General features: G+C 42.8%; 1 protein-coding gene across 2 annotated transcripts in view; it reads right to left on the reverse strand.

Moving 5' to 3' along the window:
• The window catches only part of tasor2 (transcription activation suppressor family member 2), a 30,451-nt gene that overhangs the window by 5,252 nt on the left and 6,419 nt on the right, over positions 1-18,780 (reverse strand). The window contains exons 5-17 of one of the 2 annotated variants that reach the window (XM_023808851.2): positions 17,832-17,923; positions 17,445-17,582; positions 17,229-17,356; positions 16,136-16,155; positions 15,820-15,919; positions 15,332-15,426; positions 15,068-15,168; positions 14,869-14,941; positions 14,563-14,634; positions 12,035-14,095; positions 4,316-5,132; positions 3,610-4,075; positions 65-3,520 (exon numbers count right to left, since the gene is read on the reverse strand). In XM_023808851.2, coding sequence (XP_023664619.2) covers positions 65-3,520; positions 3,610-4,075; positions 4,316-5,132; positions 12,035-14,095; positions 14,563-14,634; positions 14,869-14,941; positions 15,068-15,168; positions 15,332-15,426; positions 15,820-15,919; positions 16,136-16,155; positions 17,229-17,356; positions 17,445-17,582; positions 17,832-17,923 — 7,619 coding nt within the window. The remainder of the gene's footprint in view (positions 1-64; positions 3,521-3,609; positions 4,076-4,315; positions 5,133-12,034; positions 14,096-14,562; positions 14,635-14,868; positions 14,942-15,067; positions 15,169-15,331; positions 15,427-15,819; positions 15,920-16,135; positions 16,156-17,228; positions 17,357-17,444; positions 17,583-17,831; positions 17,924-18,780) is intronic. The other variant, XM_023808852.2, reaches the window with a different exon arrangement.

Consider the following 18,780-nt stretch of genomic DNA (forward strand, 5'->3'; position numbering starts at 1 on the left):
AAGCCACAACTACTGAAATCCTCACCTCCTTCATTATTAAAAAATAAAGCATGTGAACATTCACCTTTGTCTGTTCAAAGAAGTAATCATCTGAAGTCACCAGGATGTAGAACTTGAATTTTGTCTTGGAGGACAGCCGGACCGCAGCATTGATCTTTTCCTGCATATCCTTGAAGGTCTCCTCTTGCATTTGTTCAAAAATGTGTTCTCTTGTATCACATGGTGGCAAAGCACTGTCCTCCTTGGGCTTGCTGGTATGCTGCAGAAATTTTCTGCCTGAGCAGATGTCATTCAATATTGTGTGGTACGACGAGGCACATTCAACAGTGATGTCTGAGACCGCGGGATGTGAATCACCCTTGCAGTCCAGGTGAGACAATCTCCGCAAGGACAATGGTGGTTCACAAGGCATGGAGGAGACAGCCTTCCGCTTTCGTGACCATGCCTTGTTTGTTCGGTCCCCCTTCATCTTCCACCTTCTTAGAGGTAACCGTGTGTTCTGGAGCTCCTTTGAAACATGTATACCCACTGCAGAATTCTTAGAAGTAACATCAACATCAGACATGGCCTGCCTTCTCCAGGAATAGCGGGTGGATCTGCTGGTCTTCTGATTGTTTTTGATAATCTGGTTCATTTTCTCAGAGAAGATGAGATACTCTAGGTCCATGGTATCTTGAGTCATGTCAGGTCTTGCAAGGTGTAGTTCCTCCCACTTCTGTTGAAAGTTGTGCAGGTAACTGCTGGAATTCCGAATCATCCTGACACGTCCGCTCGGCCCAGGTTTCACGATGGGATAATTTTCGTATGTCATTCGGTTTCCCTTGTGATCAAACACTGTGATGATAGGCGATGCTGAATGGGATGGCATACCATGGTCTTCTTTGACAGGATGCTTATTTCGTTTCAGTGTCTCTATTCTCTTACAATAGTTTGTCCAATCCGTTTCAGGTTTATAGTTTGCAGTGTACCGTGTGATAGGTGAGTCAGAGATTCTTTCTGATATTCTCGTTTTATAAAAAATAAGTCCACTGTTTTTTTGTCTGTTATCCAAGAATTCCCTATCAGTCTGTTCATCTGTTATCACTTTTTGGTAGACAGAGCTAAAGCGTTTCTTCATTTTGCAATCAGTTTTATGCTTACTAGTTTTCATAGAGAAGTAAGGGTCTGAGATACAATGGGCAGACTGAGAAATGTCCTCACTCCCACGCTCTTCAGCAGGGAACCTGTTCAAACTTTCTTTCTCCAGCAGGTTATACTCTTCATCCTCAACTTCCTCATTTTGCTGTTCATAGACGTTTCTCATTTCCTCTGCTGTAGCTGATTTATCATTGGGATCTTTCTTGTTATCCATGCTAACAGTGTGTTCAGATACTCTACTCAGGGCTGGAATGTCCTCTAAACTGTACTCCTGATTCTTAGAAGACTTCACAGCAATGGATGAGTGAAGGTCCTGATGCAAAAGACTGCTACACAAGTCAGAATCATAATTAACAGGATTTGGTATTTCTTTATAAGAGGAGGACCTGATGGCATGTGGTTCATAATTTTTGATGTTCTCTTCAGGTGAACTATCGGAGTTCTCTGATGTTCTTGAGGGACAAGATGCAAAATCCTCTTGTGGTGGAGTTTCAAGTGAAATATGGTCTGAATGCAACCTACTTTGACTATGGTCTATAGGCATATTAATGCTATCATCATAGGGTTCAGGATTATCATACGCCACATTATACTTGGATGGATCCTTAGCACCTGAATGAGACTCATCCTGAACCTTGCCCAACAGGTCATCTATGGAGTTTCTTGATTGGTCACTGGACTGGTCTATTGCACAGGTTACATCTTTTTCAAAGGAAACCTCTGACTCTTCCGTTTGGTTGTGCTTGTTATCAGAACAGACACTGTAGTTGCACTGCGTCAGATTAGTTGTAGACACTTTGGTGTTGTTTGAAGGTGACTGCAACATTGCTGATGAATTCAAACTTCTGCCAGGACTGGAGCAGGGCTGCAAATACAATTCGGGGGTACTGGGCCTGTCTTTAAGAGATGATTTGTAACTTTCTGGACTATTTGCTGCATTACTGGATTCACTACAATGAGGATTTGACGTAGAAAGATTTGGCATTAATGAGTCAGAAGTATGTCCCGGTTGTGAGCTCTTAAGGAGATTGTAGCTCCTTTTAACGGCAGAACCACTGCTACTGTGTAATGAATCTGGTGTAACCGTGAAGTCATTCACGGAATCAGATGTTCCATCTTTATATTGTGGATTTTCATCCAAATTACAGCTGCTGTTCAAACAGGCATTCTCCTGAGAGGTTGATGTAGGCATACTCTGGTCATTTGTCCTATAGCTGCTGCTGGGGTGTAATCTACTGGGACTGTGCAATGGAGATACAGATCTGCCCTCCTGAGACACCTGTGTAGGTGATTTACTGCAGAGGACACCAGAATCGTTACAGCTGAGCAAGGCATTCTCCATGTCCATATCAATACTGGACACAATGGGTTCAGAAGTGCTATCGGGACTGGGCTTGTTGTCAGCATTTTGGACAGAGGCATCAAAGACACATGTCAGAATATCTGTAACAGCTTGCTGAGATGATGGAGAGCTGTTAGGAATTTCTATTCCACCCAAATCCCCAGTGGATGTGCACTCATTGCTAGTGTGAGTTTCATCATGACTACTCCATAATTTGTTTGAGTGCGCTTTGCTATGAAAACAAGGTTTAGGTTCACAAGGTAACTCATCCAATGTTGGAGCTGGGCTTTTGCTCTTCTGAGAGGCAACCGCATCACTGAAATCCTGGCCACTGTTACGGACATCATCAACATCTGACCATTTGTCAGGGACAATGCTTTGGTTGCTAGTGTTGCTTTCTACAAAGTCTACAACTACATCGGAGTTATGACCATCACAGGGTGGTACCTCTGCCTCTCGTCTGCTTTGGTCAAGTAGGTCTGAGTACACTTCGACTTGTACGGACTCAAGAATTTCAGTGTCCTTGCCTCCTTCCAAATCAATTCCATCAGGCCTTACAACACTCTGTTGAACAGTGTGATCCTTCCCATCATGCACTGCTACAGGCATAGAGACATTACAGTTATAAATGCTATCCTTTTTGGTTGTGCCTTCTAGTAAATTACTGTCAGTGACAACAAGCTGTGGCTTGATTACATCAGGTACAAAACTAATACTGGTAAATTTGCATGGCTGTAAGTAAGTTGTACGTTTTTTCCCAAGACCATCTACATGGCCTCCAAGTTTGCCAGATAACTGACTAGCCACTACAGTTGCAAATGCCCTGGCCTGTTTTCCTTCACATGTCATGTTTAAGACTTTTCCTCCGGAAATGTACATGTGTCCTGTATGCCTACACAATTCATCATAAACAAAGTCATTTTGAGGAGGTTCACTTAAGTGCTGCAATTCAAATCCGCAGTCATTCTGGAAATCACTGTGGTTGCCACTCTCTTCCTCAGGCTCTTCATCCAGAATGCTATCAACACTGCCTCTACGTTCCTATAGGAAAAAAAATTACAAAAATATGTTTCCACAAGAGATGTTTCTGTTGACTTAGAAAAACTTGAGTAATCAAAAGGGCATCTCACCTTGTTAAGAAACGACACAACCATGCTTCTGCTGGCTGTATCTGTGATGGCCAGGTCAATCGGCTTATCAGGTTTATGGAGAGATGTTGAGCTTTCCATCTCACTGGCTACATGAGACATCTCTTCTCTACCATATTTTGGAACACTAAGGTCTAATACGTCCAACTGGTTCTGAGAGAGGTCTAAAACTTCTGTAGTTGGACTTAAGGGTTCTTCTGATATTTTCCTTTCTTCTCTTAGATCCAAAGGCTCAGGTTCCGTTGTGTGAAAGTCCTGTGTGAACCTGGAATACCCAGATTCTAGAGCAGTCTTTGCTGCATGGAGGTTCCTGTTAGGGCTTAAAATTTCCCCATCTGAGTCTGTCTGAAAGAACCTGGTGGTTGACTTACTGTAGAACAGACCAATCCACATATGAAGGATAAGGTGAACCTGCTCGATATTCTCCTCAATGCTGGAATCCCATGGTCTGCCAAAGAGAACAAAAATCATCCAAAATCTCAAACTCCATACTCAGTAAGAATGTACTGGACAAACACTAAGAACTCATTCTACATACACAAAACTGCACCTTAACACTGTCACTGAGCAACTAGCATTGAAATTAATTTCACCAGCTTTGAAAACTTCTGTTGGATATACTCTTAGAACTAAATTTTTATATATAAACACACATACCACAATATGATGTTCAGAGAACTGCACATACCCATGAAGAGCCCGTGTCACTGCTTTATCCAAGGGGTTGTTGGTGTACTTGCTGTCTAGACAAAACTCATACTTTTCCTTCCACAGTCGCGTGATACGTAGCAAGCCATCGACCTCCACCACTCTTCTCCAGCATCGACATGTCTTCCTCCTGCCCTTGGAATTGCAATTTGAGCTCTCTGCTGGTAGACGCTGCATTTCCTGTGCGCTTCTTACCTCTTGACATGGGGAGGTACCACCCTTCTCAACGACAATGGGGGAGTTACCGCAGTGGCTGTCTGTTTGACCTGATGGGACTGGGGGGGGGACCTGTGAAAACACACCTGACACACCCAACAGCAGACAGGAGGGGGGCAGTGAGTAAGAGTGCTCTTTAGAAATGACCAAAACTAGTTCTCCAGTCACAATCACACCCTTGGGGGATGGGGATTTGATGGGGAAGTTCCTCTTAGTGCGCCGAGGCCTACGCTTGGGCAACGGGTGTCCCAGCAAGGAGTGCAGGACAGATCCGGCCACGGTGTCATCATCTGTGCCGGTGCCACAATTTTGCCCCCCGGGGGCCAGCTTCGCTCCAAGAACTGGGCTGAGGCCCTGTAGGAGTTTATCATCACTGGCGCTAAGGGCTAAATCGGCCAACAAAGTGAGTGCATCGGGGGACTGGCTGGCGCCCACTTCCGGACTATGACTGCCCACAAACAAGGTGCCGCTAACGCCTCCTCCCCCCCGATCCCCGCTAGCGGCAGAATTGTGTCCCTGGGCTTGGGGTTGTGTTAGTTTGTCACTGCCATATGAAGCGGTTGTGTCAAAATTGAACCACCCTGTAAGAGAACAAGAGAGCAGAGAGAGAGAAAAAGACAGAAAACAGTGTGGTGAAAAACACACAAAGCAGCAGACTGCAGTCTTTCTCTGCAGCATGAATCAGCTTGACTTGATAAACCCAATGATGACTTAACCAATGTTCTCTGCTTTGGTGCTATTCTTCCTGAGGGCTTTTTCCCCCCAAGTGCTAACTTTATGCCGCAAAAAGCATGGTTTTAAACATTCCCCCTTTTACAATTAGACAAGAAGAACAGGAAGGAGTTATTTTGCATTGTTTTTTTTCCATATGTAGTTGTCATTGAGAAATAATCACCTTATAGGCAAGGAAACTACTGAATGAAGAAAGTGACATAGCGCAAAGAAAGAGTGCAGCAGACAGAAAACCATCAGAAAGGAAAAGAAATAAGAAATGCAAATGCCACGGCCGAATCCAGAAGTGGGCAAGAGTTGGCGATACACAAATTTCGAGAGGGTGCTCATTGCAAAACCGATAGGTCCAGCCATACCCCAGCTCAGATCCAGTTCCACCCCAACTATTTCAGTGACTACATGCTAATGGTAAACAACTGGCTGCCAAACACCTGGCAAATCACTCAAGGTGATGTTTTTTGGTTACAGTAAGAGTGTTATTGGATTGGGTAATGTATATTTCTCTAACTTTTTAAAGATCTAATTGGGAAAAAAAACCAAAGTACAGTCGGCCCTTGAACAATGTGGGTGTTAGTGGCACAGAAACCCCCATAGAGTCAAAAATCCACATAGAATTTTTGACCCCACAAAAACTTAACTATTGATAGTCTACTGGTGATTAGAAGCTTTACTGATAAAGTATTCATAGATTTATGTTATATGTACAGTATTAGCGACTGTACTGTATTCTTACAATAAAGATAGAGGAAAAAAATGCTCTAAGTTACGATACCTTAAGTTTCCTTCATGCTCTTACAAAAATATCGTGAGCCCCACACACCGCTTTCCAGTGACCTCATGACCCCCATGCTCTCCCAGTCCATCTACGGACTTCACATGAATGTCAATGCTAAGGTAAGTGAACCTCTTGACGAGGTTGACACCCTCTTCGCAAACAGACATACTACTGACGACTGGGCCCAAGAGGTCATTAAAGGCCTGGATCTTGGTTTTGATCCAGGGCACTCGCAAACCCAGATACTCATACTCCTCACTCAGTCTCTCGATAGCCCTAATCAGAGCCTCAGAGAAGACCATAACATCATCTGCAAAGTCAAGATCAATAACTCTTTCCTCACCACATACGCCCCACAGCTGCTGGACCCCATGACCCTGCTAATACCCAGTCCACGCAAGCACTGAACAGAGTAAAAGCAAGAACACACCCCTGATGAACCCCAAAATCCACAGGGAAACACGCAAGTTTTTCCTCTACTTTACACAGCACTCACAGTACAGGAGTACAGGCCAGCCATGAAGTCTCAGAATGTCTCACAGAGCAGCTCGAACAAATGAGTCGAATGATTTACAAAAACCAACAAAGGCTGCAAAAAAATTCTGCCGACATTCACATTTGCGCTCGATGAGAACCCTCAGTGCCAGTACATGATCGATGGTAGACTTCATAGACGTAAAACCAGACTACTCTAGTTGCTGGTAGGCAAGCAAGTGATCCCAGATCCTGTTGAGGATGATTCCAACAAAGACCTTACCCGGCACTGAGAGCAGTGTTATCCCTTGTAGTTGCCACAATCCAGGCGACCACCTTCCCTTTCAAGATAGGAACAACAAGTCCCATTTTCCAGTCGGCTGGGATGATGCCTGTCTCCCAAATGGAAGCAAAGATTGCTTGTAATGTTAGGACAAAAGCCTTACCACCATCCTGGAGAAGTTCACCATGGATACCACAAAGCCCTGAGGCCTTCCCTACCCCCGGTTGGTTCATCACCCATACAATCTGTAAGATTGGGTGGTTCACAGCTAATCAGAGGATCAGCCACAAAAACCAAGTACTCAGATGTCCAATATCCAGAGGATCAGCTTTAAACAGCTGCTCAAAGTAGCCAGCCCAGCGGGTCACAACTGCAGTGTCATCCATAAGGACTGTTCCATCACCCGCTCTGACTGCGACACTCTGAAGAATAGATTTTGATGTTCGTAATGCTTTGATTCCTCTGTAAGCAGGACGTGAGTTGCTAGACCAGGGCCAGCCTCATTCTCCTAGTAGGTGGTAGCTTACTGAACCTAAGCTGTATCTTCAGAGTAGTAACAACAAGTCCAATGATGTGGCTCAGGGCACTGGAACCAGGATCCAGCAACCCGCAGATCCAGGGGTCCAGCAGTCCTCATAGTCAGCCCTGCCAGTGCCAGACTGAAGTCACTCATGACCAGAGAGTCACCTCATGGGCACCCATTAACCACCAAGCAAAGTTACGAATAAAATGTCTCCCTCACCAAGACATCACTTGGTGTAGTCGGAGCATAAACAGAAACAGACAAGAATTCCAGAGAGTCTTAATACGAATCTCATAATATGCTTGTTGAAAAGAATGACATCAAACACCATCACTATAAGCCAATCCGGCACAGCAACTGCTAATCCTTGAGTAAGGCAACCATCAGAGGGATCAGATCAATAGGTACCCACCTACAGAGATCTGGCCACTCCTCGGTCTGCATACCTCAGAGAGTGTCGGCACTGAAATGCGGAGTTTATGAAGCTCCACCGACAGCAAGGTAAGATGTTCATCACACCGACGAGACAAGATATTTCACGTTCCTACCCAGATGGGCTCCCTCAAATGAATACCTGACTGCTGCAATGTAGTGGGCGACGCTTTGGCACCACCCCAGTTCAGATGCCCAGCAAGCCTGACCCCATTGGCTCCTCAGTTTCGAGAATGGCCGTGCTTGCAATTATTTCTTTATACCGTTCTCTCTATATAATTCTCATAATATTGAGACAAGTCACCTTTTCTCAAGGTAACAGGATAATTCTCTTCGAGATAACAAATCTCGTTTTCTCAATATAAGATAGTTTTCTCTGAGTAATTACAAAGAAACATATCGTGACACCACAGGGCCATCATGCCATGCATGACACTGCTCGCATATATAACCATTTTTTTACCTTTAGGGCATCCTTGTGGGTTATTCCACTATCCATGTGCTATGCTTGAACCTGTTCTATCTACACAATGGCAGGCATACAGAGCTGTATAGAAACGTATAGATCATCTTTTAAAACATGTAGTTTGCATTCCTACTCTACTAATTTCTTATGTAGAGAAAACAAAAAACTTATCACGACAATTGTCATTCTCAAGATAACACACACAAAAAAAAAAAAAAACACCGCAAGCATCACTTGTCAGCTTCTATAGAGAGAAACTACTCATGCATAGATTAGTGTCATCCTGCAGAAGCGCAGTGGACTAAATAAAAAAAAGGTAAAAAAAAAATGGGATGGATCCTCACTGTCTAAACCTGTGTTATTCAAGGGTCGCCTGTATATTAATATACAAACATGGCCATCTACGGAGTTTGGCCTGCCATCTTTGGTTATTTTTCCCAATTGATAGCTCTCTTGGGATATTTGTATAAATGCAATTTGACTGGCTGGCAGAGGGGTGACGCTTCACTAGGTCCAGAGAGGTGGGGCTGGACATTGAGGTGGCTCTGCAGTAAGTACCACTTACAAATTTCTGCTCTGCCCGCCCAAGGGGTTGTATTAAGCCGACTTCAACGTCAAAGTATGCATAAATGAAAACGAGGTGGCAGCCATTTTACCAGGGAACGAGTAAGGCGATAGTGACTATTGACGGTGACTATTGACGGTGACTATTGACGGTGACTATTGACGGTGTGTCTGGCTGTAGCAACAGCAGCAAGAAAAAAAACCGTCAGTTTGTTCAAATCAAAGAAACTGAAGAAATAGTGGAACGGTGACAGAAAGCTTGGCTAAAAGCCATCAATTGAAAGAATTTGAACGATGGTACTGTCAGGAAGTGGCACGTTGGTGTTCTGAGCATTTCCTACAGGCAGAATTTCAATTAAATGTATTTAAAACACATATTTACTTTTCAGTATTTTTTAGTTTGTATTTTGCTCAATGAACAAAAAAGATGTAATTCGTATCAATGTACTTTGAGAGGTTGTATATTATGTATTTAAAATACTTAAAATGTGATTTTATTTATTTTCCGTCATTTCAAAAACTTTCATCACCAGACTTACAAACTTTTAAATACAGCCCATCACCATTTTTAGCAATAATCCAAGAAAAGAAGCTGCTTTGGGGATTGGTGCAAACTGCCTTAAGTATGTACTTAAAACGTACCACCAGATATTGCTCACTGAATGTCAGTATAAGGCTGAAAAATAAAGTGATTAGCAAACAGTTGTGCTGTGGATTAACTTGCTAGCCTGCTAGGGCATTCTAATTAATTTCAACAGACATGTTCAGGCAGTGGCATCTTGTGGTTTGTCATATTTGGAAGACTTCATTAGCAATAAATCAGGCTAGCTACCTTTGTTCCTAAGAACAAAATTAAATTTGTATCAGCTACACGTTGATGGTTTTATAGCAGGGGTCTCCAACTCCAGTACTGGAGAGCTATGATCCAGTAGTTTTCTATCCTACCTTGCTTCTGATGAGTGACACCTGTTCCTGGTATTTACCCAAAAACAGGTGTGGCTCATCAGACGCCAGGTTGGATAGAAAACCTACTGGATAGTAGCTCTCTAGGACCGGAGTTGGAGACTTCTGTTTTAAAGCCACTGACTCATACTAAGACAAAGCGGAAAATACACACATTATGATAATTTAAGAAAGCATGTCTCACTGCGCTTGTATTTAGACTTTATGGTCAACTGTGGTGGTAGATTATTTCCTTCAAACATTAACAAGAAATGACTCGCACCTTTTGCCTGAAGAAAATACAGCTTTTTATGGTTCTGAGCACTCTTTATAAATTTTGTTTATATGAAATTTCATTAACATTGAAACGAAGCATCGAACTTGGCACATCTGAGCAACGTACGACATCTTCGACATTCCCTGGTAAAATGGCCACTGTGCACAAACTGATGTAATACACATATAACTTAATACAAGCCATCGACCAACTTTATTCTGCCCCATTTGAATGTTCATTTCATTCATGCCATCCGAATTTCCAGTTTTCTGATTAGATGGTTAGACAGAATAAATAACAGTGATGTTTTAACTCAGATATCATTATGTGGAGTAATTGTACTTGACCGTGATAGCGAAAGAGGAATATTAGTTCATTCTTATTAAAGCTTATTCTTGTTAAAATTGTTTGCTGTAGTTTGTTGTAGTATTGTATTAAAGAAAGATCTTTGGTTGTAGTTTAGTTTACTAAACAGTTCGCTAGCTGAAGTTACTGTTAGCTAGCAAGTTGGGCTGGGTAATATATCTATATAATCATTTCATCATCAATTTGAATATTATATGATATAGCCTCAATACATGTTTTTTGCATAATTAACAGTTATACAGCATTATTTTTACACAAATTCCAAAAAGGTACGAGTGTGTCGTTGGCATAATTTATCATTACACGTCAGTTAGTTCCATATCTACTAGTAAAACAATTTGGTCAATCAGAAAAACTAAAAACCACCATCATATTTTCTACATATGAATTTTAGAATATTGTGATAAATATTAATATTGTGAAAATCTCTGAAAATATTGTGATATTTTTAGGACAGCCCCAGTCAAACACGTACTGTTGCTGTTTTCTAGGGTTAAACCCCACGACAAAAAGATTTTTTTATACTTCAGTTTGCAATCCATTCAATGCTTTTTTCAGGCTCTGAATCTGTTTAAGGGCAATTCTAAGAGAATTTTAAGCAAAAACTGAACACTGAAATAATAAAGAAAGAACTATCATGATATACTTCTGATATTAAAGAAATGATCATGATAAAATATTTTGCTATATCACCCAGCCCTACTAGCAAGCTCACTAAACGGTATTTAACATTTAGCTAACATTGATATCAGCATTCAGTGTAAAGTTACCTGGTTAGACAGATTACGCGCAAGAAGTAGCCATAAACACTCATGCAGATTTTCAGTTCCCAAATCAAAGCTTGCTACTAGCAATTCAGCTACAGCTGCTGTTAGCTTGAACAACCAGGCTTTGGAACCTGTGCCGTCAGATCAAGGGGCAGTTCAAGCAGTGTTACACTGTCCCTGCCCAATTTGCATAAATACAGTGCACACCTAGGAGTCGTTCCTGCGGATGCAAACCATCTCAGCAATCTGAACAGTGCACCATCCCAACCGGTACTAAATGTCAGTCCTACATGAATGTTTAGTCAGACGTCTTGTGCCAGTAATTAGAGCTGGTGCTGATAATTTTATATATTTATATTTATATAAATTTATATTTATATTTAATTTGCTAATATTTTTTTTTCTCTTCATGTTACATGTCCTGTTCTTATGTTCTTAAACATCAGTTATTGAGTCTGAATTCCAAATTCGCCTTTAAAATGCCAGTATATACATGTTTCACTTCTGTCCAAAGCACCTTACAGAAATCACATAATATTAATAATAATAATTATTATTGTTGTCTTTACTGATTAGAGTGATGTCTATGAGAGCATAACGCATAGTTCACAAATAGTTCAAACATGAAATATGAATATGTTCATGCGACCCAACTATTTCTCTGGTCATAAGGTACCATTGCACAGCAGTATAATCCATTGCATAAAAAGGTGCCCACCCAAAATTTCTAACTGCCTCCCAGTTTAGATCTGGGCCTGTCAAATAGCCATTATTTAGATTAAACGCCAAGCCAAAATGATGATCATCATAAACCATTCCCTGTATAGTAATGTACACAGGTAACTTCAGGAAATTTCAGAATTTCTGACCCATCAAACCTACCATTTTCTTTCATATACTTCGTTATCCTGTTCCTGAGCTGCTTCTTCAGTGGCTTGACCAGTTTCTCAATCTCTGTCATAGTGACAGGAATTGGGCTCTTCTGAATACACTGTGTTCCATCAGAATCCGCAATGTCCGACTTCCTTGGGATACCCCTTCTCAGCCAGGTCCTTACCTTGGGGTTTCCTTCAGCCCTTTCCACCTGTACTCCAAGCTCAGGGTCCGAGCCCAAAGCCTTTCTCAGGCTAGAATCAGACAAGATGTTTGCAAGTGTTGGAGCCACAGTGTTACCGCAGTTGATGTTGAGATTCTCTGCTTCATTCTCACTCAAACAGCTTTTACCCCTCTTTGGCCGAGGTCCTTCATTGCTCAGGATGGCTGGTTCGTTAGCATCCCCTAATACAGTCAACAGTGGACTTATTAGACACAGCGGATTCTTTCTTTTTCCCTTCTGGTGGGCTGTACTAATAGATAGTTCTGGCTGCTTCTTATCTGTGATGTTGGTATGAGGAGGGACATTTGTTGGTACTCCTCTGTTTTCAATAGATTGAAAGGTGAAAGGTGTGACTGAATCTACATTAGGCTGAAGGAGTTGGCCATCTTCCCTGGCAATGCACAAAGTCTGTCCACTTGCTACCTCCGTGCTAACAGCTTCTGTATCTCCCTTTTCTACTGTCACCGCCATAGATGGGGCTTCCATGTCTATAGTCAGTCCACGGTCCACCATCTCAGAAGGTTGTACTTCTTTGTCCCTGGTCTCCTCAGATACAGTTTGTCCTCTGAGCTTCGTCTTTCTGAGTGTAAGCCGTCCATCTGCTTTCCTTAGTGATGGAGCCAATCTACTAGCTCCTTCTGTTGCTGGAGCTTGACCATTCACTAAAGGTGACACATGTTGCTCTGCTGCTTCTATCAGCACAGCTTGATTATCCACCCACTCCCTGGGTGAAAGTTCACCATCTGCCCTCTCATTCGGAACGAGTGGGCTATCTGTCCTTGCACCAGTTTCTTTGCTTATAGCATCCGTTACTCTTTCCGTGTCTGTCATAGACACAGTAGAACTGGTAATGTCTTGGGAGCCATGTGGGATGAAAACCCTACCACAGTCAGTGATGATGGTTCTCAGACCATATTGGTAAGTCTTCCTCTTTAATGCGTTTGGCTGTATGGTGGCCGATTCAGTCTTCTCCAAGAAACTCTCACCCACAGGGGCCTCCTGACTGACAATGGTCAAATTCCCCTTTCTTCTTTTCCTCCTTCTACTCTTGCGCTTTCCAATTTGTCGAACGATCAACAATGGTGCTACCCTCTTGGTGGTGTCCCCGGTCTCAGCCAAGGGCAATTCCTGTAATGAGGAACTGGCCAGGGTTCCTGAAGTCTGTACAGAACCGTCAAGGCTGGCCAACTCTAACATACTAAGCCTCCCATGATCCTCTGAAGGAAGGGGTTGCAATGGCACATCAAACATCCCCTCAGTCTCTTTCCCAACCAGGGTCTGAGGTTCTTCCCTTAACTTTTTCTCTCCTCCCACTATCGCACTTCCCAACTCTGCCCCAGGCATGCAAATGGAATCCTGATTCTCCCTCAACCCCTCTTCCAAGTTCACATTATTGCAAGAACCTGTGGCAGTAACAGGTGCATCATCTGGGGATGAGATGCAGTAGTATGTGTCATTGTCTAGGTCAATAACCTCATCATCCTTTCCAACCTCCAGCAGTTCCATGACTCTTGTTATGGGCAAGGAATAGTCTTCTGGCTGGTTCAGGTATGACAAGAGACGCAGACGGCTGGCTTCCGTGGTCCCCGGAGCACTACGAAGGTGCTTGGATACATCCGGCACGTCATACTGGTCCGGAAAAATGCTGGCCTCCTGAGAGGGGCTGTCACGCATCCCCGGCTGGATAAGGGCAGCATAGTTCTGTAGGTGCTTTTCCACCAGGTAGCATGGCGCCGCCTGTTGATTGGAAGGACACTTCTCGACCTCAGCCTCAGCGTAGGTCAACCCTGGCAAGGCCTTTAATATCTCAGATGGGAGAAGAAGTTTGGATCTCCAGTTTTTCATGTCTACAGATATAATAGAAAACAGAACCAATTCACCAAATTATAGGCATCTGCAGATCTGCATGCATGGTCTCACACCTCTGCAAATAAATGCATAATAATTAAGAATTGTTCATGAACCTGAAAAACCAATTATATTCTGAAAAAATAATTGTATTGAACTAAAATTTTAACCACTGTTGTATACCCATTTCAAATAAGTAGTTTGCTTTTAGCACAAGATGTGCTATTTATGAATTTAAACCCTGACAAATATATGTACAGTGCTCTTTATCTGTGTGCATCATAGTTTATATTCCTCTATTTATTCGTTTTTGCAATATGCGTTTTGTTTTCTAATTTTTTCTTGAGTTTTACAATATGAGTTTCATTTTAAGTTCCCTTGCTGCAGCATGGAAATGAATTTCTCCCAGAAACGGATCTGTCAATTTTATCTATCTGCATAAGAGGCTTGAGTGACGTGCCATTACCTTTCTGGACAACTCTAGAGTTCTGGAATACAAAGAGACCTTGGAGAACATCTTCCGGCCGCGACATACTGTCTGAAAATGTTCAGAAATATGGTTCTTTCAACGCAGGCAAGAAAGAAAAAAAAAAATCTACCAATACACTCAATAAAAAATACTCAACCTCACAGTTCCCTGCAACATTAACTTCAAAGGTGTGTAGCTTGTCTGACTTTGAAAGTGACAATTCAATCAAAGGGCATAAAGGCCAATGAAAGTCCTGGGTGCTTTTAAAAGGAAACTCCTGTTCAAACCAAAACATTGACGTACCTTCATAGGTGAGCAAAAAAGATGAGTGTAGGAAAACCAGGAAGCCTGAGTCATTCAGCCTCAGGATGAGTGCCTTGAGGGTATAAAAGAAAAATTTAGCATGACTACTCAACAAAAACAACAAAGAGGACCCTATGCTTATGCATATATATATTGATATTGGGATGGAGCGAGTCTATTCAAAAGAGGCTCAACTCACCAGATCTTTATCCTTCAGTTCCTGTGCGAGCTGAGAAAGCTGTTCCTCAGCTGTCATTGAGAAAACCACATGCAGACTGCAGTACCAGCCCTCGAAGCAAACTACAGAAAAAAAAAATCTCAATCCAGTCAATGACATGCTTTTATGTTCCTATCTGGGTTTGACCCTTGAACTCCAGGTAGAAGAGAGAAACAGGATCCCCGCCCTACTCTGCTTATAGACACATGCCTGAAATGTCAACACAAATGGCCACCTGGCCCATACCTTCACTGCAGAAGCAGGTCTCAAAGATGGCTTGTGGTAGCAGTTTCTTCAGGTCCGAGAGTCTGATCAAATGTTCAATATTCAAAGTAGCTGGTCTATATTTGAGGGGAAAAAAAACACACACACACACCATATTAGTCAGCAACAATGGTGACTCTTGCAGTTTTTAAAATCAAACAAAACTACACATTATTACCCAAAAATGAAAATACAGTGTAAACCTGAGAAGATAACAAGATACTTCAGAGTGGAGTCTGAAGCACACCACCAAATACACACTCCTAGGGATATTTTGGGGGGTTCTGCTGTTTTGTATGTAGACCTAAAAAGCATATGACTGCTAAGGGGTAATGAGTATGCATGTTGGTTATAAGAGAGTGGCAAGGCACAGGGACTGGTTGAGTGACAAGCTGGAGAACAGGTCCAGGAGGTATGGTGAGTGACAGATGTAGGTGATAAGTGACAGCAGAGAGCAGGGTGCTACTCACAGTTGCGACGGTAGCACGGCACTGGCGCTGGATCTCAGGGCCACAGGGAAAACCAGGGACCCGACCTGGAGCTGACCGCTCCAGGGGTGGTAGTGAACCGCTATCCGCCATCAGAACCAACATCATCATTATCACACGTATCCAAAGATCCTCTGCATAAAAACTACCAAACTGTAGAACAGCTACTGAATGCTAAGGTTCCACACTGCATGGTTTCCCACTGTTAAAACTTAAAAACTGTCTACATACTCTACACAATGACAAAAGCTTCAGTCACATGACTGGAGTCACACCCCAGTAACATTTAAATACATACCTGTTTTGTTCAGGCCGAAACTGGAGAGGAAAAAAAACAAAGCACAGCAAATCCATAAAAGATGCTTCTCAAACTGTTATATTTAAAAACTTTGAAAATAGACTGCTATTAAAGAAGTACGCAACTAAGTACATTTAATATTTTAGTATCTAAATGTAGTATTTGACATTTTTCTATCAGAGGACATCTGAAACCAATTCACATGTTAAAGGAAATCTTTAATGATACTATGCTTGTACGTACACTCAATCCTGCTACAAGGCAACTAATGCGTTCCTGAAAAACCACGCGTACGATAACAGCAATAATAATTATAATAGATGCAGTTATTGATATTATATGGGTAAATTCTCTTTTTCACCTCCCCCATCTTGCTGTGAGGGGCAGCCACCTGTTGCGGCGCCCAGGGAGCTGGGGGTTAAGGGCCTTGCTCAAGGGCCCACAGATGTGCTGAGGCCGGGCTTGAACCTGCAACCTTCTGATCACAGGCTCAGCCCACTGAGACACATGCTGCCCCCGGTGTACTAAAATGGACATAATCCAAAGGGAATAATGGGGCTTGGGGAACGGCGACTCCAAAACTTACACCAAATTAAATTAATTAAATAGAATAATGACCAATAATATAATTATATGCATTTTTATATATTATAATAAGAAATAAAGGCATTAATAAATTACATCATAAACATCCATGTATGGAGGTCCGTGAGTATCATGAGAATTCCCTAGTAATCGCTTCAATCAAAGGTGCCGAAAAATTCAATTCTTTAAATATGAAAACCTGTTTGACCGATTCACTGAAAAGAACCAGTCCAATAAATGACTCCTTCACAAATCGGACAACATTATTGTTCACTTGGATAGCCATTTTAGATATCAACCGTGTTAGAACAGATTTGTGGTGTTATATGATGTATTGTAGCAGGACTGAGTGAATTAATAAATAAATAAATAAATAAAATCGCCAAATCCACACCACACCAGCATCCCTGGATATACAAGGTTTCTTTCCATAATGACATGGGATTCGCATTATAGGCAGACAGCAGCACTGATATGTAGCGCTTGGCGCGCGGAGAACGAGGTTCACCTCTGCTCCTGTAGCACCGAGGTGGTGGGCACAGCCTCGCCGTAGGTGAATGCCACGGCAGCAAAGGGACACGCGTGGCGGGGGCGTCTGGTCTGGGGGCCCCCGGGGCGCAGCTCGTACAGGTAATACTGCAGCACAAGCGTGAGTGTTAAGAGCAGGGCGGTTTGAGGCGGAGCAGGAAGTGACACGTCTGGGCGGGCTGGCTGGCTGGCTCACCTGGGTGCGCTCGTATGCCAGAAAGGAGCAGGTTGCGGGGGAGACAGTGGAGATCTGTTCCGACATGTGGCAGTCGAAGCCTGGTGTCGGTTGGGTGTAGTTCTGGGTGTAGTTCTCCGCGACGGCTCTGACCCTACCCTGTGGAAAAACGGTGGAGAATGCCTCACCATAATATCTGTATAGCGCCTTCTCTGAGGAACTATACGTCCATACATGTATTCCTGTGTGCCACCGACAGCTGTACACCTAGGGCCTCCTCAGCTCAACGACTTTGTGGAATGTAAGAATGTGCTAGCAGTACTAAATATGCCAACAGCACTCATGTCAGTCAGAAAGAGCCCTCGTGAAACACCCCCCCCTCCCCCCAAATCCTAGTGCCTTCATTACCTTGGTCAACTTGAACACGACGACGTAGCCAGTCTTCCTCTGATACCAGGGGTTCAGGTCCAGGCAGTCAGAGTACTTTGAGATATAAACGCCTATAAACAACAAAGAAAACAACATTTACAGGAGTAACCCCCCAGGACTATACCACCAGTAATACAGTAACACCATAGTAATACCATCCGTGACATTTCAAAATGTGTGAAGTATCAGTGTCACAGAACCACACGTCCAGCTTCACTCTTCCATTCCATTGCTGTGCTCCATTCTTAAGTAAATGTCAGCTTCCATGAAGAGAGAGAGTTTAGGAACTGAGAGGCAGCGAAGACCCTAACGGTGGACCAGCCTGTTTTACAGGTTATCCGTGTTTACACACTGAAGAATGACTTGACCCCCCATCCCCGAGGCACTACGAGGTCTCATTTCACTATTGGTGTACACCGCATTCTGAAACAAGCACACTCTTTCTGAGAAGTGAAACAAAATAAAATGGAAAAAAAAAACTCCCAAAACACCTTCTCCTTCCGGAAAAATAATTTCCCTAGTGACTGGCGGTTTTGGGTATCTGGAACCTGGAAACTATTTACCGTATGTGCAGTTTGACCTACCCTGCCCCCCCATTTCTGTTTTTTTTCCCCAGATTTTTTCACAAAGTAACCTCCGCATAATGCTTGCATCCCTTCCCAATTTTACTTATTTAGGCATTTTTGCTAGCGTGTTAAATGCGGTGAATGGGGAGGGGTCTGTGACAGTATATGGATTTGCTTTGTAGGTGTAAAAGATGAATGTTCATGTATTATGTGTTACGTTACCTGTTGTATGTTTTTACCTATAGCAGTTATGCTATTTGTCCAAAGAAAAATTCCTTCGAGACCACAAAAATTTATCTAAGCTAAATCCAAAACTGTGTTCTGATTCAGCTCAGCTGCTAGCGTGACTCCAGCGTGCCACA

This window comes from Paramormyrops kingsleyae, chromosome 1 (assembly GCF_048594095.1).
Source record: "Paramormyrops kingsleyae isolate MSU_618 chromosome 1, PKINGS_0.4, whole genome shotgun sequence".
NCBI lineage: Eukaryota > Metazoa > Chordata > Actinopteri > Osteoglossiformes > Mormyridae > Paramormyrops > Paramormyrops kingsleyae.